The 21,732-nt window shown below is 38.4% G+C and overlaps 4 protein-coding genes across 6 annotated transcripts; 1 reads left to right on the top strand and 3 right to left on the bottom strand.

Moving 5' to 3' along the window:
• Positions 1–268: 268 nt before the first annotated feature.
• On the bottom strand, positions 269–9,127 carry pak2b (p21 protein (Cdc42/Rac)-activated kinase 2b). 3 transcript variants are annotated; one of them, XM_023271851.3, is made up of 16 exons: positions 8,804–9,127; positions 7,437–7,496; positions 7,139–7,358; positions 6,901–7,007; positions 6,632–6,782; positions 6,426–6,457; positions 6,220–6,333; positions 5,955–6,087; positions 5,808–5,871; positions 4,303–4,351; positions 3,739–3,851; positions 3,477–3,594; positions 3,254–3,353; positions 2,950–3,146; positions 1,508–1,645; positions 269–1,402 (listed from the first exon to the last, which is right to left on the bottom strand). In XM_023271851.3, exons 3-16 carry the CDS (start codon positions 7,326–7,328, stop codon positions 1,316–1,318), a joined length of 1,593 nt encoding a protein of 530 aa, XP_023127619.1. In that variant the 5' UTR covers positions 7,329–7,358; positions 7,437–7,496; positions 8,804–9,127; the 3' UTR covers positions 269–1,315. The 3 variants fall into 3 exon arrangements, with proteins under 3 accessions (XP_023127619.1, XP_023127618.1, XP_023127617.1); XM_023271850.3 differs by having other exon boundaries at positions 8,874–9,127; XM_023271849.3 differs by having other exon boundaries at positions 7,139–7,496; positions 8,874–9,125.
• Positions 9,128–10,492: 1,365 nt separating this feature from the next.
• Positions 10,493–13,660, bottom strand: pigx (phosphatidylinositol glycan anchor biosynthesis, class X). Its single transcript, XM_023271864.3, has 6 exons — positions 13,502–13,660; positions 12,447–12,534; positions 12,219–12,354; positions 11,861–12,074; positions 11,138–11,238; positions 10,493–11,045 (listed from the first exon to the last, which is right to left on the bottom strand). The coding sequence occupies exons 1-6, from the start codon at positions 13,563–13,565 to the stop codon at positions 10,908–10,910; spliced, it is 741 nt and encodes a 246-aa protein (XP_023127632.2). The 5' UTR covers positions 13,566–13,660; the 3' UTR covers positions 10,493–10,907.
• A 234-nt stretch (positions 13,661–13,894) lies between these two features.
• Positions 13,895–16,642, top strand: cep19 (centrosomal protein 19). The gene is made up of 2 exons (XM_023271822.3): positions 13,895–14,151; positions 15,126–16,642. The coding sequence occupies exons 1-2, from the start codon at positions 14,022–14,024 to the stop codon at positions 15,470–15,472; spliced, it is 477 nt and encodes a 158-aa protein (XP_023127590.2). The 5' UTR covers positions 13,895–14,021; the 3' UTR covers positions 15,473–16,642.
• Positions 15,760–21,105, bottom strand: ing5a (inhibitor of growth family, member 5a). Its single transcript, XM_023271821.3, has 8 exons — positions 20,875–21,105; positions 18,608–18,679; positions 18,187–18,353; positions 17,892–18,003; positions 17,709–17,808; positions 17,168–17,303; positions 17,010–17,071; positions 15,760–16,895 (listed from the first exon to the last, which is right to left on the bottom strand). Exons 1-8 carry the CDS (start codon positions 20,909–20,911, stop codon positions 16,856–16,858), a joined length of 726 nt encoding a protein of 241 aa, XP_023127589.1. The 5' UTR covers positions 20,912–21,105; the 3' UTR covers positions 15,760–16,855.
• Between the last annotated feature and the right edge of the window lie 627 nt (positions 21,106–21,732).

Raw genomic sequence — 21,732 nt, 5'->3', positions numbered from 1 at the left:
GCAAACTCACCGACTCCAAAATAAAATTGAATTTGAGGAGTTTTTAACCAATTTAAAAACTACACCTTTAAGCTGTATCTGCACTGTTAGACTTAACAAAGCCAACACTGACTGTAAATAAATATCTTCAGATTCTGCAGCAAACAGTTGATATAGAAAATGTTATCGATGCTCTATTTAAGTATTTATACTAATCTAATATTAAACTCTGTGTGGCTTTAGAAAACAAAAGTGACGGAACTGCATATCAATCACATTCACACCCAAATCACAAAAGCAAAAACAGTTGCATTTATTTGAGTGCGCAGACAAAGTTGTTAGTTGTCCAAAACAAAAACGGGAAAAAAAAATAAACAAATTGTCTCCACCAGCCTTCCACAGCTAACCAGCATGATATGGCTATGACTAGTTTCCTTCTTCTCAAACTAATTATTAAGTACACAATACACACATGGGAAAAGCGCATCAGTTTAGTCCGGAAGAACACAAAGGACAGAGTTCAACATACAATACTCATTTTTAATAACAACAATAGAGAAGAAAGTATAAACCCTGTCAATCTAACATTTTAATTTTGCCTGTAAGGTGCGCCTCTGGTATCAGGAGACTAATGGTACAGGGGGGTAACAACTGGTACAGTAGATCTGTCAGGAGTGACAACTGTAGAACAACACAATCACAGCACACCTCCATGATGATCAATGCACCGAAACGTTTCCTATAAAACCGGTAAGAGAAATATCCATAAAACATGGGTCGATGTGGAAATAGCAAGTGTTCATTGAATGAGACACATTATATAACAAGAAGGGGGGACAAACATGAAATTCAAGTATCAAAATAACTAAGACACCGACACGCTGAAAAGGTCAATTTCAAAGGTAGTAAAAATCATGGGAAAAGAGACATTGACACAATCAACAATACATTAGGCAACATTTTGCATTTGTTTAAGGCAGTTGATTAAAAAAACTAAATAGAACTAGGCGTCTTCTTCATTCCAAGTTAAATACAAGCCTAGCCCTAACCTGTCACCAGGAGATGTGATGTACAAAATTAACTATGCCTGACTCTGAAACTAAGCACTTTAGTTTGACTTGTCTTCTGACGTCTGAGTGTGAATAGAGTTCATATGGACAGCGGTGGGGTTGTGCTCTAGATTTTTGGTCTTCTTCACAGTGAGGTTTGTCAGGGCTTATAAGGCTGGTGCATCAAGAGTGGCGAGTCACTCTCAGCCTATTGTCTGGCACGAAATCTAAATGGTTGGCACATATTTGTGCACAGCATGGGAAGGCAGGGTAGCTAGTTTCATCAGCTAACGATTGCCTTTCATTGCTTCCTTGGCTGCCAGGATGAGAGGTGTGAGACTGGAGAGAGGCTTCGCCAGCTTCAGGAACGGATGCTGAAAAAAATGAGATCAACAAAGAGAAGAGCAGGAAGAGTTAACTGGAGTCACACTGGATAGTTAAATAAAAAAGAAAGGCAACAGCTGGGAGAGGTTTTTAACCTGCAGGAGCTCTTTGCCTCCACCTCGCTTCTCCACATCCATTTCCAGGCAACGGTTGAGGAAATCTCTGAAAACTGGAGACAGCTTCTCAGGATTCTGAAGCTCGGGCGTGCCATTTGTGGCAATCAGGTATAATGCCTGAACAAAGAGGAAGAGGAGAGAGAGGAAAAAAAAGGAACTTACAACTGTGAGATGCAGTTCTGTTGAACAACACACTTTCAGCAAGTGTAATGAGTCAAACTGACAACATAAAAAATGTTTAAAATGTATTTTATTCATGCTGTGAAAGCTATTTAAACCACCATGTCTGAACGCTGCATTCAAACAGCTGCCATAAAGTCTTAACTGAGCATATTCCAGTGAAAGTGATGAGGTTTGTAAAATATTATGTGAAAAGACTAAGAGCTACACAGTCAGTATGAAATTATGTAGGATAGGCCTGGATTATAAAACAATGGCAATATTTACAAGCAACGGACACGTAATCTGCAGCAATAAGAATATTGTTTGATAGTTTCACTTAAGGGCATTAAATGCAAAGTAGCCCTGAAGCACAGAAAGGAAACAGCAAGTTTGGTTGCATGAACAAACCCATTCTGCTACCTCCCAGGTACATGAACAGCCTATTGTATCCCATAATAATGAAGCCTGCTAACTTTCTATTGGTCTCCCGAGGCAGGCTAGTCTGCAGCTTTATTTCATGTTTTTCCAAGTGTGACGATTCCTTTATCCTTTTATAATGTATGTTTGTAAAGGTATTTATTTGTCTGTTTTTCATGGCTGTGTTGACACCATTGAAATAGATGAAAAGGCTAAAGCGGTGAAATTCAAACAGAACATTCTATCTGTTGGTCTTCATTAAAATTAGGTCTTTAAAATTCTCAACAATTAGCAATATCAACTGATGTTAACCGCTTTATTGTGAGAATTTTTTCAGTTATATCACCCAACCCTATCATGGCCCAATAAATTAATACTGAGCACTAAAAAGTTGCTTGCTGCAGACAGATGACAATAACATCTGTATACAATCACAAATTCAATTAACACAAGCTATAGACTAATCCAGAAAAAAACAAAACAGAAATACTACGTATTGATGACTTCAGCTAACAAGTCAGCTGTTCATAGACCAGATTCTGCTTTGCATGCTGTCAGTACCTGTGAAGAACATGAAAAATTCTGCAGAGTTTTGTCCTGCTTTTATGTTGACTCATGAAAGTTTAAGGCTTGCAGTTGTGGTACAACTATCCCTAAGTCTGACAGACGCAAACCACTGATCTCATTTTCACCAACTGAATTACTAATCATATATAAATTTAAGACTATTGCAACACTGAAGAATGACTTATGTGGAAGGTTTTATGTCAAACAGCAGGTGAACTCATCCTGCTCCACTCAATACCAAAGTTTTCTGAACAAAGAAGTGTGATTGTACTCACTCGTAGTGGGTTCTCATTCAGGTAGGGAGGCTCTCCTTCAACCATCTCAATGGCCATTATACCCAGCGACCAAATGTCTACTTTCGGCCCATAAGCCTTCCTGGTCACCACTTCAGGAGCCATCCAGTAAGGCGTGCCGACCATGGTGCTGCGTTTGCTCTGCTCTGGAGTGATCTGGGCACAGAAGCCGAAATCGGCTGTCGAAGACAAAGAAAAAGTAAATACATAGTTACAGTGAAAGCACATAGTGATCCAAGTCCATCTGGCTGCGGTTGGTAGCTGTTAACAGCAGAACCAGACTTACTCAGCTTGACTGAACCATCCATCCCAAGCAACACATTGTCACTTTTGATGTCTCTGTGGATGACCTGGTTCGCATGCAGGAAGTCCAAAGCTTGTAAACACTGCAGATATGGAGACACGAGGGAGGAGTGGTTGTAAATATAGGTTTTTGTTTCAGCTTTCACATAAAGTGGGACTTAGATTTGACATGTTTCGTATGACCCTGAGTGCAAAGTGCATCATACCTCCCGGCAGACAGCAGCTATCTGGGCCTCATCCATACAGGTCTCTGTAACCACATCTGTCAGCGAGCCACCAGCCAGATACTCCATCACTACAAACAGCTCCTCCCCCATCAGGAAACTGACAGAAAGATGTATAGATAAAAACATTATACTCTACGTAAAATCATCTGTGCATTTGTGATGACTTTAAACACATTACAATCATCATTAGATGGTCTACTTCTACGGATTTAACAAGCTGCAGGTTTAGTTTCGCTCTCACCTGTCTAAAAAGTTGACAATGTTGGGGTTCTTCAGCTCCTTCATCACAAGAATTTCATTGATAATGAGTTCTTTCTTCGGCTGCTTTTGTAGGTTGATCTGTTTAATGGCGACCTGTAAAATATCACAGATTTAGTGCAGGTATAATATACTTTTAATGGCTTTTTCTTAACCCAAACCATTTAAACATTACTATACCTTGTGAAATAAGATTTTTAAAAAAGCATTTCTCGTACAGATTAGGTGAATTCACAAACAATAAACTGCACCTTGCTCAGTCTAATGCACTCAGTGGGTTTGCTGATGCAATGCTTCTTGCTCTTATATGACCCGCTGGTTCTAACGGCTAATGTTAGCTGACTTTAAATAGATATCTGATAGCATAGTTCACCTCTGCCAACTTAATTACACTTCTTTAATTTTGCTACCATTACAGTATGTTTTAACATTATTCCGTAATTGTCACAAGACAGCTGGGAGGCAAAAGTTGCACAGTTCCACTTGTTGTGTTTCCCTTATGTTGTTGTTTCTACACAACGTAATTCAGTGCTCAGTCAGTGTTTACCTCCTGTCCTGTGGCGACGTCAATGGCTGTGAATACTGTTCCTGATGCCCTGTGAAAAGAGTGAGATGACTTTTAATACTTGTTTTAATAAACAAGCTCCTCAAATTGGACTGGAAATGTGCATATGCACATATAAACATTGAGGTTATAAATAATGTTTCATTTCTAACTAAAAATACTGCTTTGAACGAGGTAAATGCCAAAAAGTGTAATTCATCTGAACTGCATGACACAAGGCTTTGTCTATATATTAAGGACTGAAAAACACTGGAACAACTGCAAGGGAGATGATCTGTTTAAGTCAGACAATATCTAATAAAATCTATATCAGCATCATGTGTGAGTATATCATGGCTGAATTCTGGATTTTTCAAATTTAATTTGAAAACAATAACTAGGTTTTGTTGAGAAATTTAAGGTCATATTAGTATAGTAATATTTCTATATATTGTTTTCACAAGCAGATCTGCCTCGTTACTTTAGAAAAAGGTTCCTGATAACATGAACAATGGCTCTGGTCTTGTCAGGTATCCTCATAATTAATTATACTATGCTCTTCCTACTACTAAATGTCAAACTAACTTCTGTGAAAAAAATCCTGTTACTACAACTAGCACCTACATACACAAGGTGTGATCAAAAAGTTGGGGTTTTGTTCCTATTGTGGATAAATGGTGCAAACAGTAACTCTTGTGAATTATGATTTTACGTGATGTTGTGTGATCAACATCTTGACAACAGTTACAAGTGGTTTTGCAATCACTTGAAGGTGATCGTTTGCACAGTGACCGTGGATTTGAAGAAGCAGCACTGTGTCAAAGTCTGTGAAGACCTCAGTCAACAAGCATAAGCATCATCAATGCTCACAAGAGCTGAATCCATGGCTAACACAAAAAGACTAAACAGTTTTCGCAATCAAAGACCAAAGAAGCTGCGTCAGGTCAGAAGTGTAGCCAAGAGGATGCTCATTTTACCCAACATTGACATGGTTGAGAAAACTGAATTCTTCCCCCGGAGTCAAATTTCAACACTGAATTCTACTGGAATGTCCTAAAGGAGAACATTTGGCACAAACCACCTGAAATGTGGTATGATAGCATCTGGGTGTTACATCATGACAATGCATGAGCTCATTTTTTTTGGCCCTATCAACACAATCATTGCTCTCTACAAACTTTACTTGCTGAATTTGGATCCCTGCAACTTCTTCCCACTGCCCAAGATGAAATTCAAGTTAAGGGGTTGCTATTTTCACATAGTAAAGGAGAACCTGAACGCATCGCATATGGGGCTCACTGCACTTACAGAATGGGATTTCCAGGGAGCGTACCAAATATAGCAGAAGCACTAGGAACAGTGTATTGCCGCACAGGGTGACTACTTTGAAGGGGGTAGTGGCCAAATTTAAATCAGGTACAGTTGCTTTTTTGATTGCACATGTACTATGCAAACAACATATAAACCCTATCACAGGTTCTACATGGAAACGGTTGATCTGCACTCACCCCTGACCAATTTTTTCGTATCTGGTGTACTTCTTCTTGGGATCTCCAATGCTTACTATGGTTCCTGTAAGTCACATTACAATGACGTGTTAAGGAAATGGTAAATGACAAGGCAATAATATCTAAACTGCTGAATTAATAACTTACTCAGTTTGTCCATGATCTCCTCATCCGACATCTTGCCCTTCTTCTTCTGTCTGTCTGCAGCCTTGGAGGCAGTATCTCCATCCGGACATGTGCTGGGTGCAGGTATGGGTTCAATAACAGAGCGGGTATATACCTGTACAACATTCCAAAACAACAAAAACATATCAATGCAGAGGATCAGTACATAAAAAGTAAAAGATAATCAATTTAGAAAGAATTTTAAAAATGATTATGCCATAAAGTTAACTCACGGAAGGTGACTTACACTCTTTGTATGTTCTGGTCTTGGTGCGACAACAGGAGGAGGAGTTTCATCGTCGTCATCGTCATCAATGTCTTTGATGTTCGGAGATGAGGGTTCCGTGCCTTTTTTGACGGGCTAATTCAAAGTCACAGCAAAGTTTGTTAACCTTTATACGCCAAAACATAGAACAAATTAAACTACATTTTCAAAGGTCTTGAGATACTTACAGACTGAACCCCTGGAGTGAATGCATCTTTTTCTGTAAATTACAAACACAAAAAGAAGTTATTAATAAGCTGCAGTCACGTATTAAACTTGGTCCTATTAAATAGGTTTCATTTCAAGGCTAATACATAACTGTGTTTACTCCTTACATTACTGGCACTTCATAACATCACCAAACACATAGATCCACTCTTCCTTTGTGTCTCACCAGAGGATGAGAAGCTGAGGTACTTCTGGCGACCGTTGCCTGTAGAGTCGTAGAACTTAAGAACATCAAGCACAGCCTGTGGGTTTTTCTTCTGCTCTGACTTGGTGATGTTTGAGGTCTGGAGTAGTCGAGCCCATTGCTCCGGCATACCCTGTGTATGACACACAGAAAGCAAAATGTGTCAATGGTGCAAGCAATGATGTGTTTTGGTCAAAAAGCAGGAGTCAGTGAAAGGAAAAAAACTGCATGGCCAAACGATTAAAACTCACCGTGAACTCCCCTGTTACAGCATCAAACCCAACATGTATGGTGTGTTCAAAATCTGACGGCGGTGAGATTTCTGGTCGCTCTTTGTCTCGATCTTTCTTCTTACCACCTGAAAGCAACCAAATCTTTAATGTAACTAAAGATGACAACACTGATTACAAACTCTAGACTTTAAACACTTCTATTCTTCAGAATGACTTCAGCTATCTACTCAAAACGTTACCAAACTCTTGGCCTCACCTTTTTCAGCCCCAGAGAAGATTGAGATGATCTTATTGCGAGGTTTCCTCTCCTCAGGCACAGAAGGCAGCGGTTTAGAGCTGTGGTTGGCTGAGAGTGAGTCTTTGCCAGAGCCGGTGCTAAAGATGGTGCTGCTCATCCTGACCGGAGGGGCAGGGGGCTTATCCTCGGGGTCGCCGTTATCACACATTGCTAGGAGGTTGTCGCGAGCCTCGCAGGGCTAACCAGGCAGAGGAACACAGCAGGTGAGGAAGGAGAGGGTGGTAAACAGTGAGGGAGGGAGGGAGGCAGCACTCACATCAGCATCAGGGACTGGTGTGCTCAGGCACTACAGGAGAAAAAGAGCACCGAGAAGAACCTGGAAGGCAACCAGACATTTGTTAAAATGCTGCAGTGAAGTTTCAAATGCAACAGTGTGTGGTGGTTAATAATCAAGCACTACTTTCAGCAATAAAATAATTAAATGAAAGGTGCCATTTAAGTGGGAAGATTAGTCAAAGGGGTGTAGTGTTTGGTAATTGCAAACTATCATTGCATTAGGCCACAACAAAGAAAACACTGGGTGATGAGAAAACTCTGACATGTTCTCACTCTCATTACTCCTTCTCAGTAATCGTGCAAAATTTAATAAGAGCTAAAATAAGTCACTATTAGTCCCATAGTATTAAACTTTGCAGTGCTACAGCAGTGAAGGTGATAGTGAAAATAAGAAAGGAATATCAATAAACAAAAAAATTGCATACAGAGAATTACTGCACTTGATGTAAAGCTGCAATGGTTTACTGCCAACCATTACATAGTAATCAACAAAATGGCCTGAGTAGTTTTTCTGAATCCTGATTTAGGCTTTTTAAAGGGAGTGTTTTCTGGTGTCTTAGCTCCTCTATGACAGTAAGCTGAGTATCTTTTGGAGTTGTGGACAAAACAAGACATTTAAGAACACTATCTTAGGCTTTGGGAAATACTGATTGACAATTGCACCATATTCTGACACAAATAGACCAAACATCTAATCGAGTAATCAAGAAAATGATAAACAGATTGATCAACGGTGAAAACAATTGCCATTTGGAGCCCTAATCAAGTGCCACTACGTAATGTAGAAACAAACTAACAATAGAGCAGAAGAAAGTGTGACTCAACTGAACCACAGCAGAACTGACTGTACAAAAAAAACAAGTCATGTTTAACCAACAGTTAAGGTGATAGCGTGTTTTTTGTTCTGAAGTATCTGAAAGCTAAATCAGGAGCCCAGATGACAATAAAAGCAGTATCAAAGTTACTCTCCTCCCAGTGCACATGATACAGGGATGAAAAACAGACACTTTTTGTTTCTTCATAAGATTTAAAACCTCCACATACCAACATTTAGCCTACTATTTTCTCACATAATGGTATTACTACCCTAAAGTCTGTTCAAAATGCCCTTCAAATGAGCAACAACAGGGGCGGCTAGCAGGCTAACGCTAGCATCAACTACTTGGGCAACAAATGTGCTAGCTTAGAAGCTATGTTAGCATGAGAAGCTAGACTGACTCTTGCGGTCCTAATAGAGCTTCCAGCTAAGTAGTGTCTGACAAACAGCCTTGGAGGTTTCCCCACCGAGAAGTCAACGTTGCTAAGCGGCCGTTTAGGCGACACTAGACGGGCCGTAAAGTAGCATACCGTCCCGTTGAAATGTGCTTTATTTGCGGGCTAACACAGACGACGCAGGAGCAGCAGCGGCGGAGCTCACCGGAGATTCCACACTAGTTAAACTTGAATAGAACTTGACTCCGGTACGATCCTCGACGGTTTGGAAGACGTCCGTAAATCCGTTAAAAGCACATCCACTGTAACATGGGGGGTATCCGGTACACACGGCGAACAAATAAGTTAGTGAAAAACGGACTGGAACTATTTACAATGCAACTTTTCTTCTATCTTCTCGGCCCTTGGATAATTCCGCTATGGCGAAGGGGAAGCGGAACTACCGACCCAGCCCTGGTCTATTCAATAAATGTTTCGAATGAATGGTGAGAGGAGACAGGCAGCTTTCTGAGGCCACAAATTACAGCCCTGTGTGCTAATACTCGGAGCCACAATAACACGTTTTACACCGGTGGGAAGACTTAAAGCGAGAAACATGCTGAAAGTTCAGAAACTGCAAGTTAACAGTTGAATTGAGTCGAAAAGCATCTTTGGTAATGTAGTTCAGCATTTGAACTGCATTAAAGGAAGGGTTACTCCTCAGCTGGATGGAATTTATCTAGTTTAAAAAAAAAAAAAAAAAATCCTATGGCAGGTTTGTCATAATATGATCTAACATCATAGGTGGATTACTGAAAGAGCCAGCTAGGCACTGGTCCTGGGGCCCAGAGTCAGGAGCCACTGGTGAAGAGGTGAATCCAACAACCAGAAAGAGACACAAAACAACACCAAATACACACACAGAAAAAAAATAAATATACACAAAGAGCCAAAAATCAGCAACATCGACAAACAAATACAAATAGATGTGCACCCCACAAATCGACATAAACTACTACAAAAACACACAAAAAGGCCAAATAAATAAAAAGGAGGTTCAAAAATGAATGAGAAATCGACTTCCGTGCACACACATACATAAAGACTGAAAAAAAAATCCAAAGAAAAAGAGATGCAAAAATAAACAAAAATGGATGTGAGCAACTGCAAATACACATAGACACGAAAGAGATGCAATCCAGTGACAGAGATATAAAAAATAACTACATAAATAGTCATAAATGACTGCAAAAAATGCAGAAAAAGAGACACAAACCAATAAAAGGATATACAAAACAAACACAAATCGACATAAACAACTGCAAAGACACAAAAAACAAGAAAGAAATGTATAATAATAGAGAACTAGTGCGAAAATGAACACAAACAGATGTAAACTATTGCAGTCAACCAAAAAACCCTGAAACTGATGCCAAACAACGATAAAGAGATGTAAAGGTTATTACAAAATAGATTAAGAAAGAGATGCAAACCAGTGAAGAGGAAATGCAGAAATGTACAAGAATAGATGTAAGCAAACGCAGATACAGAAAGAAACTTAAAGTGATACAAACCAATGAAAAAGATGCAAAAATTAATACAAATACATGAAAGGAACTACACACACAAAGACCAGAAAGACACGCAAACCAATGTTCATCATTGCGGTACAATAATGAGCACAATTAGATGTAAACAGCACAAAAAAAACCATCCAGAAATACCAGATAGAGATGCAAACCAGTGAAAAAGAGATGTAAAACTAATACAAAACTGATTAAGCTCCTACAGCTGATCATGACATTCAGCTTTCTTCAAAGTAACACAAAGAACGAGAAGTCAGTGTCAACATTGGATTTAGATGTTTATTTACAGCAATCTTATCTGCATACTCTGCAATGTTTGGCGAATCAAAGAAAGAATTTCATAAAGGAAATATTAGCAGGACAGAGTGTCAAGCAAGCAGCACTAATACATTAGAGTTTCATGACAAAACAGTCAGCATAAAATAGCAAATATCTTTAAAATCACCACAGAACAGACAGAGCAGAGATATGCAATGAGTTATTATAAGCTGTTTAAAATGCAGATTGCAGTGAAGATAAAGGATGTCACTGGAGGTAGCATACATTCCTGACTAAGTGTTTCATAAATCGAGCCACACAGGAAGTGTCATCTCCCTGTGTGCCCTGGGCAGTGCCTCTGGAATGAGCTCCATATCAGACAGAACTGCAGCACAAGTTATGCTGACTGTTGCTGCCTAAATGATTCGATGTTTCCACATGTATCTGGACAGCGCCGCACAGCACATCATGGTGACCAGAAGAGTTCCGCCACATACAGGCGCCACCAAGGACGCATCACCGACTGGAAACTGGAACCTCAAGGGGCTGAACTCCTGCAGGACACAAGACATTTTTCTTGCATGAAAAAGGAACAGAGGTGGACTTTTTAAGTTTATGATACTGCAAAGATTTTTTTGTAAACTACCTGCTGATGCTGGATTTTAACCCACTGACAAGTGCTTGAATTGCTGACAGTGCATGGGGCGTCCACGACAGCATGAGGCTGTAAGGTGTTGAGCTGCGTACCTGAAAGGATTTAAATGGTTTTAAAATAAACAGTGTGTTTCTGACATCTAATATGATGGGCCTTTAGTCATTCTGTTATTGTTTTGATCATAAAAGGTGTGGATAAAATCCTATATTCACCTGAATAATGATAAACATATAAAACCAACATATCAAAAATAGCTGTTTTTTTTCCTGTGATTACAACTTTTAACTATAATTATTATAGGAAGAAAAACAGTATCAATATTATTTGCAATTTTACTTTCTCAGTAGTAGATGCAAAATCAGTTTCAATTTCATGTGTAATATTACTTTACTACTTATCAGTGCCAGTCTTACTAGTTTCTTTTCAGTTTTAATCTTCATTTAGCTTTATTTCTTTTAAAATTTCCATTTAGTAATGCATTGTACTTGTATTTCATTGCTTTTCCCATAGCAACTGCATTTACTCTATGTAATTTTTTTCACAGCTATATCTGATGCAAGAATTCCCTTCGGATGTAATAAGTTTTATCTTATCTTAATAAAATTTCCAGATATGGAGGGAAAACTTCCCTCCAGTACACAGAAAAACTGCTGATTTCACAATGGAACCACACAGAGATGCACGTGAAACCAAAACAAAACTTGATCATCTTACATTGTACAGTCCACAGCAGTAGCTCAGGAGCTTCTATGTCAACAGACGTAAATGTTTCCCCAACAAAAGAAGGCTCATGGTAGCGCCCATGTACTGGAATTGTGACTTTCAGCGATCTGGGAGTTGGTCCAATGTGGGAGGGATACACATAGGTGACAAATCCTGACGCCTTGTGAGCAGGCAGCTCCAGGTCTATGGTTGAATCTAGTAAAATCTTACAAAGAGAATACAGAAATGTTTAAATGAACACACATTTACACAAAGCTTACAAGAGTGCAGTTTGTAATATTATTTCATATGGCGCAGTGTTCTGGCTCGTTACTTGGTATCAATGAAAGCCAACAAGTGCTAGTCTTACCTTCCAGTCACGTTGATCACTCAGTGATGCGAGTTGATATGGATCAACGTAGACGCCTCTGGGCCATCGATGAACCAACAGAACTCTAACATCGCTCAGAACATCAGATTTGAGCTCCACAGTGGTTATCACCTCCCTAAAATACATTGGAAATGACATACTCATTCTTCTCACAATTAGCCTGGAAAATGGTTGATCACTCATTGTAGAAGACAAACAGCTAAATACCTGTGAAAACCCTTTTTGCTGAGCTCCACTGACACTGATGAGGATTGCAGCCACTGCTTCAGAACATCACAATGGTCCTGATTCTCATCTGCAAAAAAGTGCAGGTTACCAAAATCTGACAGAGAAACTTTGAAGAATAAATCTAACTGTGATAATATATGTATGAACGACTTAAATACTTTTAGTACTTTTTAGTAGTTCTTGCATAGCACTGAAAAAAAGATAAGCATACACCTAACCTGTGTTTAAGAGGAACAACTACACACAAAAAGCAAAGTCAAAATAAATACAATATACAACAGAAGCTAGTACGTTCATGTGTAATATCACTTAAACACCATATTATTCAAAATTAAAATACCTCCAAAGTTGCCTTCCATGTTGACAAGATTTTTTACAGATTTTTTTCTGAAGATCAATCAAAAAGAGATACTTCAGAAAAAAAATATATTGAAAATACAGCCGCCAAGATAGAAACTCAGTGCAACAAAAGTGGAAACACCTGCAGTCTCTAACACACAAGAAAACCTGTGACCACTTAAACAAAAACTGTGCACAGCTGTGATTTTCAATGAGCCTAACTGACATAAACTGAGGAATTCTAAAATCTGAGTGTCAGACTTCACAAAGATGTAAAAGGATACGTGAAGATTTGAGACCAACTAAAATCAGTCAAAACTCAGTTGCAACAATAATAAAATACAGAACAAGCCATAGTTCATTCATCAGACTTGCAGTGATTGTCCAAATCTGCAGAAACTTGGCTTATTCTAGCCTGATATTGAACCAAAGCATTCTGCCAAATGGACACCACAATTACACACACTTGTTTTTTCCCCACAGTGAAATGATTTGTTTTAAATTGTGATAGACCAGTGAAGGAACAAATGAGCTTTTTTTTTTAAATCTACTGTCTACCCATTACAGTCTGAGCTATTCAATGGGATTCGTGAACAGTATTTAGAGACATCCTGACCCTCGACCAAAATAAACCCAACATTTTTCAATGGCACAGTGACTACGGGAGTAACAGGCCGTCTAACAATATCACTCACCTTTTTCAACCAAACAATGACATGGCGATAAACAGGAAAACACAAAGAGCAAAATAAAATACATTAAACTGTTAAATGCTCTGATAAGAGTTTAGTGTCTTTAGTCAGTTGCTGCGCAGCTACATTACGTGATACGCTTCTTTGAACTGTTTACGGAAACGGATCTTGAAGGACCATTTTGTAGTTTTAGGTAAGCTGCCACGGTGCCTGACTACAAATAGAAAACTAAATCCGTTTAAAGCAATATGAGGCTACATTTAAACATAAAAAAAGACTATTTTAAGAAATTCAGTGGTGGTTTTGAACGAACATTGCAAGTAAAATAATTTGACTTTACAATTTTACTCCAAATGTAGTCAGGCTTCTCTGACGTAAGGCAGCTAGGCAACGATTTAGCGTTTCTAAAACCTACATTCAGTGCATTTCTCAGTGTAGTCTGTTGTCAGCTGAATATTATGGCTAAAATGTAAGTCTCTACGTCCGGTTTAAAATAAGTTTGCTGCATGTGATATAAAAGAGGATGCCGTTCGAGGCAAAGCGCTGTGGAGTGCAATTCAAACCTCCTTCCATAGTTGTAATTTATGAAGACACGGAGACCAAAAAAGTGCGAAAAAGAATAATACCTGTACGAAACTTCTCCAAATACTCTGGTAAGGAAACAGACTCACACATACACTACAGTTTTATTTTTAACGCAGTGGCAGTGACATGAAATACGGTTTCAGATAGGAGAACAAAAACTAAGTAGTATTACCTTTATCTAGCACAATTCCTCTGGCAACTTGGGTTAATTTGATTTTGATTAACTGTAATTTCATGGGAGCAAACATCACTGAAGCCCAGTATAAAATGCATGGTTAAGGACCTTAAAGAGACTCCCCCAATTGTATCTGATTATGAGGGTCCATGTCAAAACCTTTTTCCAGTTATTATACTTATATGATTTCAGTGCATTACAGAGACTAACGATTATATTCTATGTTGATAAATCTGTGAGCTGTTTCATTGATCGATCAATTAGTTGTTTGGTCCACAAAATGTTAGAATCGTGAAAATAATGTTAATTTCTCAAATGTGTTGTTTTGTCTATAACTTGAAAATGCTCGGTTTACTGTCATTTAATAGTGAAAAAAGCTTAAAATAATAAAATGAATCTGGAATCTGACTTTTCTGTCTGAAATAATTAAACTGATTACTCTTTTGCCAAATAGTTGGCAGTTATTTTAGGAGATTACAAATCATTAATTCTTGCAACTCTAGTTGAAGTTTTCAATCTCTGGGGGCCTAGACAAATTACAATAAACATGATTGATGTTGGAGTTTAAAACAATACAGCTGAATAAAAGTGCGAAGTCTGTTATTTAGGATATATATTATACAGGGTGCCTAACCCAGGGTTTACACTTTCGAGTAGATAATTTAAAGTCATGCTGTTCTTGTGCAAAAATCAAGCTTTTGATGGTATCTCAAGTAGTAATGCTACATCATGTTGACATCTATTACACAGTGATATTTCCCCCAAGTGTGTACTGTAACTAATGGATACTAAAAGCACACATACGATCTTGAAGACTTTAGTCTCCACAGAGCAGAGTCCTTGATGCCTTCTGTCCTTAACTTCCAGACTACAGTGTAGCAGCTGAAAGGCTCAAGAACCATCCTCGGCACAGGGACTACTTAGAGGCCGTGTCTCAGAACCAGCTGGAGAAGCTTCACATCATCCTACGAGACCACATGCAGGGCCTCAGCCTGGAGCACAGCCTCTCCTCGTTCCGCCTGGACCCCGAGGAAAACCTGAACAAGCTGGACGACGAGAAGCTGGCTCGCAAGAAGGGACAAATGGATGAACTGTTTGAGAAGAACCGGAGACACAAAGACGACCCCAACTTTGTTTACGACTTGGAGGTGGATTTCACAAAGAACACCCAAGAAAAGTGCAGCTGGGATGAGGAGTCAGATGATGGATTTTGAAACTTTCTTCACTGATGTTTTCAGTTAAAAATGTAGGACTCAAGCCTACAGAGAGATGCCAGGAACATCTGACACAGCTGATGTTGACTACAATGCTTTATGTCCATCTAAACACAAATACAGTGGTAACAACTTCAGCAAATATCTTTACAGTAAAGTGTATTTTGAAACGATTCTGGCATCGAAGACTTGTCTACATGATTAGAAGCATGACTAGATACCATTAGAAACAAAGAGCATTATAAAACAGCCTGTTTACATTTCAAACTGAAACAAAAGAAACAATGCACGAGTAATAGTGAATATTTATTTGTTATAAAATACTGAATTTTACAAAATACAAAGACTTTGGTTCTTTAATTTGTGGCTTACACCTAAATGAGAGATATTCACAGTTGAATATGAAAGAACAGGCTAAAATTCTATTAAATAAAATCTGAGTTTTCACCAGTAAGTAAGCAATACAACAAATATATCTTTGGAAAAAAATGTGTCCACAAAATATCATTTCATATCATACAAAATATATATATTTCCATATATGGTTTGAAGTGATGTGCTGTGGCAAAGTTTTAAATGAGATACACCATATCATAAAACCAAGCCTGCAGTATCAAACCTGTTCTGGGGAAAATTTCATTCAAAGTGCTTAAATACCTCGTTCAGTTGACAAGAGACACTGACTGACTGACCATTAGTACCACAATACATTCAAAAATGTCGCAGGTTTTTTGTTGAAACTCATTACAGGATGGATTAACATTGCTTTGCTAGTTTGGTTCAAGCTAATCAAAACAATTGTTTACACTGGTATCAACTGCAGTCATTGACGCAGCGCTGATGTATTCCTTAAGGAGGTAGTAACAGAAAATCTGACACATAATTCCTTTTTACCATCAACATTTCAGGTAAGGACTCAGGTGTTTAAATTGTAAATTCTCAGCAGGCTGTTAATTTGTTTAAAAATAAGTCTTTATAAAACTGACATTTCAAGTATACTAATGCCACAATCCGGGATTTCTGAGTTTGTTAGTAATGACGATATATACAGCATATGACTTTCTGGACTGTCTGATTGGTAATAATTTGTGAAACTCCACTGTCGAGAGTAATTCACCCAGAGTACACAAACATATAGGTAAATTATCTATTCAAAAGCTACTGGACAAAGACAGCTGTCTGGACATCGTAAAGCCAGTAGAGAGGGAATAACGGTGCCACAACAGTAGCTATACTCTAAATCCGGATTAGGCCTATAAAGAAAGCTGTATGACCCACCATTTCTATGGAGAGTTGTAAGGACTGAAATATATATATATATTACACTAGTAAACTACACAAAAAATACATACACTGCTTAAGCTTTTCTGAAAAAAAGAAAGCTCATTTCTTCTTCCTGTCTTGGGTGCATCTTGGGCAAAACCTGATGGATTAAAGAGACGAGAGAAAGATGAAAAAATATGTTACAGGTCTCTGCCACAATATTGCTTGTAGACATAACTTAGGTAATATCCCCTTAACCCATTGATTTTCTTACCATTTTCCTTTGGGTTTTGTGGCGAGATCAACGCAAGCAAAGTGAAACCATTCAATGGGACACTAAAGGATAGAAAACAGTGTCAAGTCAGTGACTCTCCATCCAAACCTGAAGTGGATTATTGATTTAGCAAAAACAAAGAAGAAGTTAAAACCTACATCTGGATTATCGCATCCAATCATCTCTCCGTATGACACTTGATGACACAGGCAGTATGTAGGCTCATTGGGATCAACTGGCATGTCCAGGACGTCTGATGGCTGCATAGGCAGGAGAGCGTCGCTCAAGTCTGGGCTAAAAGACAAACACGATACAAAAAGTTACATTAGAAATCAAAACAATTAAAGAGGCTTTGCACACTACAACCTATCTTTTGATCTGTGAACTACTGTGTTAATGCTGGTGTTTACATAAACATTTGTACCATTTTTCTGGGATGAAAATGGCTCAACACCATCTGCAGTTTTAAATCACAAGGTCAATGCTGACATAATGTCAACAGTTTCAAATCCTTGCCAAAGCTTTAAATTTTCAGTTAGGTAGGTTGCAGGCCTTGAAGTGAAATAGATTTTGAAAACACTACCACGCAAATAGCTGAAGAAGAGAAGAAAGCTGGCAGACAGGAGCGGCCGATGGCAAGCTTAAACCCGCAGCCTACATCCAGTGAGTCAAATTACTGCACCACCAACTCAAAGTTACCTGTTTTTCATCTTTTTCTTTCGGGGAGAATCTTCATCAGAGCCTTTCCTTCCTCTTCCCCTGGATCCACGCTTCTCTCTCAACCCTCGCATTTCACCCTCTGTGAAAAACATTTACATTCATAACACATCGAATCTGTTTTGCAGTGTTTTATGATGAAAGCCTTTCAGTTACACAACTTACTTTTCAGTGCTCTTCCTTCTCCACTTTCATAGCCACTCACTTCCAGTTTCTCCTTTAGCTCATTCTCAAACCGGGCCAGATCTGCGTCCAGTCTGCGGATATGTTTGTCCACCTGTGGTACAAGGATTTTATCCATATTACAAAATGAATATGCGTACGATTTAATTTGCAAACTAGAAAAATGCCTCATTCGGAAACATAAAGTGTGACTTCAAACGCTTATTTCCAGCATGATGACATTAAAACCATTAAACTGACAAGTGACCAAACACCAGTAGGCCTGTTTCGGACTTACCATTTCATACGTCTGCATTGCAAGCTGGACTTTGTCGTCACTGAACTCTTTGCACTTGCTGTAGGCATTTTGAATCTTCTGCAGATGTTCCACTCTCTGCTCTGAAGCCAGGTTCTTCACATTCGCTATGTACTCTTCAGCCAGTTTGTCGATCTCTCCTTTCTTTTCTGCACAGCAACAGAAAGCATTATTGATAAAAGCACAATCATCCTCGAAGACAAGCAACTCTAAATGGTGCAAATTACAAATGCCATACTTTAACCTACTGAATTGTTTTCAGATAATGTAGATTACACACTTTTTTTTTTTTTTTTACAGAGCAGACATTGTCAGACAGGAAACACAAATGTAAATATGTGTTTGAGGTTGTAAATCCGCAGAGCATTTGGATAATAAAAACATTATGAGGTAAAATGATCACCTTCCGTCCTATTGTCCAGGTCCCGCATCAAAGTAAAGTTCCTCTGTAGCTCACATGGTAGGTTTTCAATACCTTGAAAAATAAATAACATAAGTTAAGGCAGACATTCAACGGTGACAATCACCTGGAAAGTACTTTGTCTCTACGGCTGTTGCTTTACATGTGCTATATATTATAACGGGGACTTGATTTTGAAGTACAGATAAGTTAACTGAAAAATGCACTTCTTCAATTTAGTTTTGTCTTGAGTTTGTGTTATTTTTAAATTTTGAGGCCAAGATTTTCAGTTGTACTCAAATGTATATCAGTTCCAACTATTGGTTGTCAGTCTATTTTGTTACTAATAAACTCTATCAACCATGAAACAATCGCATTGATTGGCTGCTTCTAAACAATGTGCAAAGATGAATGAGTAAATCAAATATTGCAGTTTTTGGGCAACCGATGATATGAGTTGAGATCATGACAAGATTAACTTCAACTTGATTGGTGATAAATTGTACAACACAAACAAAAATAACCAGTAAGTAATTTCATTTTTACAAAGTAGTGTGAGGAGTTTCTTGAGGCACTGTGCCATACAATGCATTTGTCATCATTAATAAGTGTCATGCCACAGATAAGTTCCAGAGTCACTGACTGCCTTAGGACATCTGAACATGCAAACACTGGTTAACACACAATGTCTCATCATCCGCACTGTGAGAACACAGGCAGGTTGAACAACCATGGAAGAGCCAGAGGGGAAAAGGAGGATGTGGTCTGATGTTTGAATATTTTTTTTTGTTGAAAAGTTTTACATTCAAATAAGCTCTGAGTCACAAATGTTTTTCAAAAATACTTTTAGAAATAACTGCTCTCCAGTATTATTTTTGAAGCACTTTGGTCACCCTTTGGGCTGTTGTAAAGGGCTATATAAATAAACTTTGATTGACTGATTGATTGATAGGTTTTACCAAAGGCTCTGTATCTACTAGATTTCAACATTTCAATGAATGCATTTTGGCGAAAAAGTGTGAAATTCTTGTTTATTTTAGTCAGCTTCAACAACACAGGTGAGATATTTACTTCCAAACATGTATGATATGGTTTGAATGTGCAAAAGGTTTTTAAACTTTTTAAACACACTTGAACACACATGAAGGTCCAGGGGTTCATAAATCAATTAAAATGGATTAGTTTATGATGTGAACAGGTGCTTTACGCACTTTTAAATAGGTCACTTGCCTATACCAAAGACACAAAAAAGGACATGAGAGTAAATCAAACTTCTCAGTACACTGACTCGTTAGGTATAGTATTAAATAATAAAATTTAAACTAGCTTTTTTTTATATTTGTATTTAAAAGGAATACAGAATGCCAGAGAGCCTTACTTCACAATATGCCAATATATTCTTAATTGTTTGTAAATTCCCTTACATAAATAAAGACATTTCTACAGTAGATTGAGGCAAAAAAGGAAGAAATTGATGCATAAAACGACCAGAAAGCACAAAAGTGGCAGCTTGACGCGCACAATTCTGGTGGTGGACTTCAAATCCCCTGCTTAAAGTTAACTCCCACGAGCTGAAATTAAACCTTAAATTACTGTAATTTTTCTGAGCAACATGTTGCACAAGAATCTCCCTCTGGATTGACAAAGCAGTATTCTATATCTTCTCCATCCATGCCAGTCCCAGTGTGCCCCGGTTTGAGCGCCTCCATTAACATTACTGTGTGACGCACTTCGGTCACCCCGCCCCGGCGCGTAAACAGTTACGGGAAACGCGGTAACCAACAGGTTGCAAATGCATGGTGTCTGCTATATTAAAGCAAACGCAAACTGTGAACAAAATTAAGCAAGTAATCTAGTTAATTATATTAACGTGACAACATGTCTTCCAATAACCTTCTATAACCGCTGCTGTTAGCTGGTAACTTAGCTGCGAATTGTTTCAACACGACATAACATTAAACGCCAGCTAACTCCAACCCGTTAACTTTATTAAACACTTGACACAGATAGGAAGTTATTATATTTGATGCTGAGTGAAACTGACATCACACACGGAGAGTTTAACGAACTTTGTCCCGTCGAGAGCTTTATCGGGAGGCTAATCAGTTAGCTAGCGAGCTATTGACCTAACAGCCTGCTAGTTGCTAACGCGCTGCTAACTGCCTGTAATCCGTCAAGCGCGAAGTCTTCGACAGAGTCAAACTAAACCTCAAGCACACTTAAAATGTTCAAAACCTTGACATTATTTCAGTATAGTCCCGGATACTCACTGTCAAGGTAATGTTCCAAGTATATTGCAGTCGCCATTTCGGGTTAGCTGTTTAGCTCCTGCGTTACTCTCGTTAGCTCAAAGTGTTGGCCTGAGAGTTGGGGAGGGTTTGTTTTGTGACACCGGGCTGCCCGTCGGTCAGTGGGCCGGAGACACACGCTGCTACCTACAGTGAAAGACGCGCACAAACACAAACCGGCGGTGTCGGTTAGTTCCTCTTGAGTGCACATGTGGGCTGCAACTTTTCTGTTTGTGTGAGCTGGTGACTCACATGCGCAGCTTACAGCGGCACCTCCTGACACTGTCAAACAAAAACGTTCCACAAATCAATGTATTTATCTCAGAATTCATATGAATTTCTTTTTCACTTTTCACTATACAATGCGGTTTCTGTACTGTATCAAACATTTCTTAATTTCTGCACTACAAAACTATTCAGTCTATACAGTCCTCGTGTAAGCCAACTACAGCATCACTTCTGTGCTATGTATGCAATATAACAATTTATTAATATTCATTTTCAGTCTTTTAATTATTTTATTATATTTTCTGCATGCCCAGTTTTAATCTTCATCTTTATATCAATTATTTAAATCTATCTAATAATTCATAGGGAATCGGGATTCATCAGGTTTTCCTTGTATAATTTTATAGGGTCTTGACCTTCATTTTTAAACTAGATAATTTCCAAGATTATGTAATATTTAGGATTTTTAACTGTAACAATAAAGTTAGTCAGGGTAATTTGTAGGCTATTACATACAAGATTGTAGGGTCTTAACCTTAATATTCAAATTAGTCAGCCAAATTATTGTACATTGTAAACCATATTAGGTTCATTCAATGTAGAAACCCAAGT

The sequence above is a fragment of the Amphiprion ocellaris genome, chromosome 2 (assembly GCF_022539595.1).
Source record: "Amphiprion ocellaris isolate individual 3 ecotype Okinawa chromosome 2, ASM2253959v1, whole genome shotgun sequence".
Lineage (NCBI taxonomy): Eukaryota > Metazoa > Chordata > Actinopteri > Pomacentridae > Amphiprion > Amphiprion ocellaris.
The sequence above is the reverse complement of the archived record's forward strand: the minus strand, read 5'-3'. Positions and strand labels throughout refer to the sequence as shown.

Coding starts and splice junctions, on each gene's coding strand:
- pak2b (XM_023271851.3), bottom strand. CDS start 7,328: ATGTGTGATAACGGCGACCCCGAGGATAAGCCCCCTGCCCCTCCGGTC. Junction 6,783..6,900: donor CTGTAACAGGGGAGTTCACG/GTGAGTTTTAAT, acceptor TGTCATACACAG/GGTATGCCGGAGCAATGGGC. Junction 4,352..5,807: donor TACGAAAAAATTGGTCAGGG/GTGAGTGCAGAT, acceptor CTCTTTTCACAG/GGCATCAGGAACAGTATTCA.
- pigx (XM_023271864.3), bottom strand. CDS start 13,565: ATGTATTTTATTTTGCTCTTTGTGTTTTCCTGTTTATCGCCATGTCAT. Junction 12,535..13,501: donor TCATTGTTTGGTTGAAAAAG/GTGAGTGATATT, acceptor ACTTTTTTGCAG/ATGAGAATCAGGACCATTGT. Junction 11,046..11,137: donor TTAAAATCCAGCATCAGCAG/GTAGTTTACAAA, acceptor TGTGTCCTGCAG/GAGTTCAGCCCCTTGAGGTT.
- cep19 (XM_023271822.3), top strand. CDS start 14,022: ATGCCGTTCGAGGCAAAGCGCTGTGGAGTGCAATTCAAACCTCCTTCC. Junction 14,152..15,125: donor AAACTTCTCCAAATACTCTG/GTAAGGAAACAG, acceptor CTTAACTTCCAG/ACTACAGTGTAGCAGCTGAA.
- ing5a (XM_023271821.3), bottom strand. CDS start 20,911: ATGGCGACTGCAATATACTTGGAACATTACCTTGACA. Junction 18,354..18,607: donor CCTGGACAATAGGACGGAAG/GTGATCATTTTA, acceptor GTTGCTGTGCAG/AAAAGAAAGGAGAGATCGAC. Junction 16,896..17,009: donor ACAAAACCCAAAGGAAAATG/GTAAGAAAATCA, acceptor TTAATCCATCAG/GTTTTGCCCAAGATGCACCC.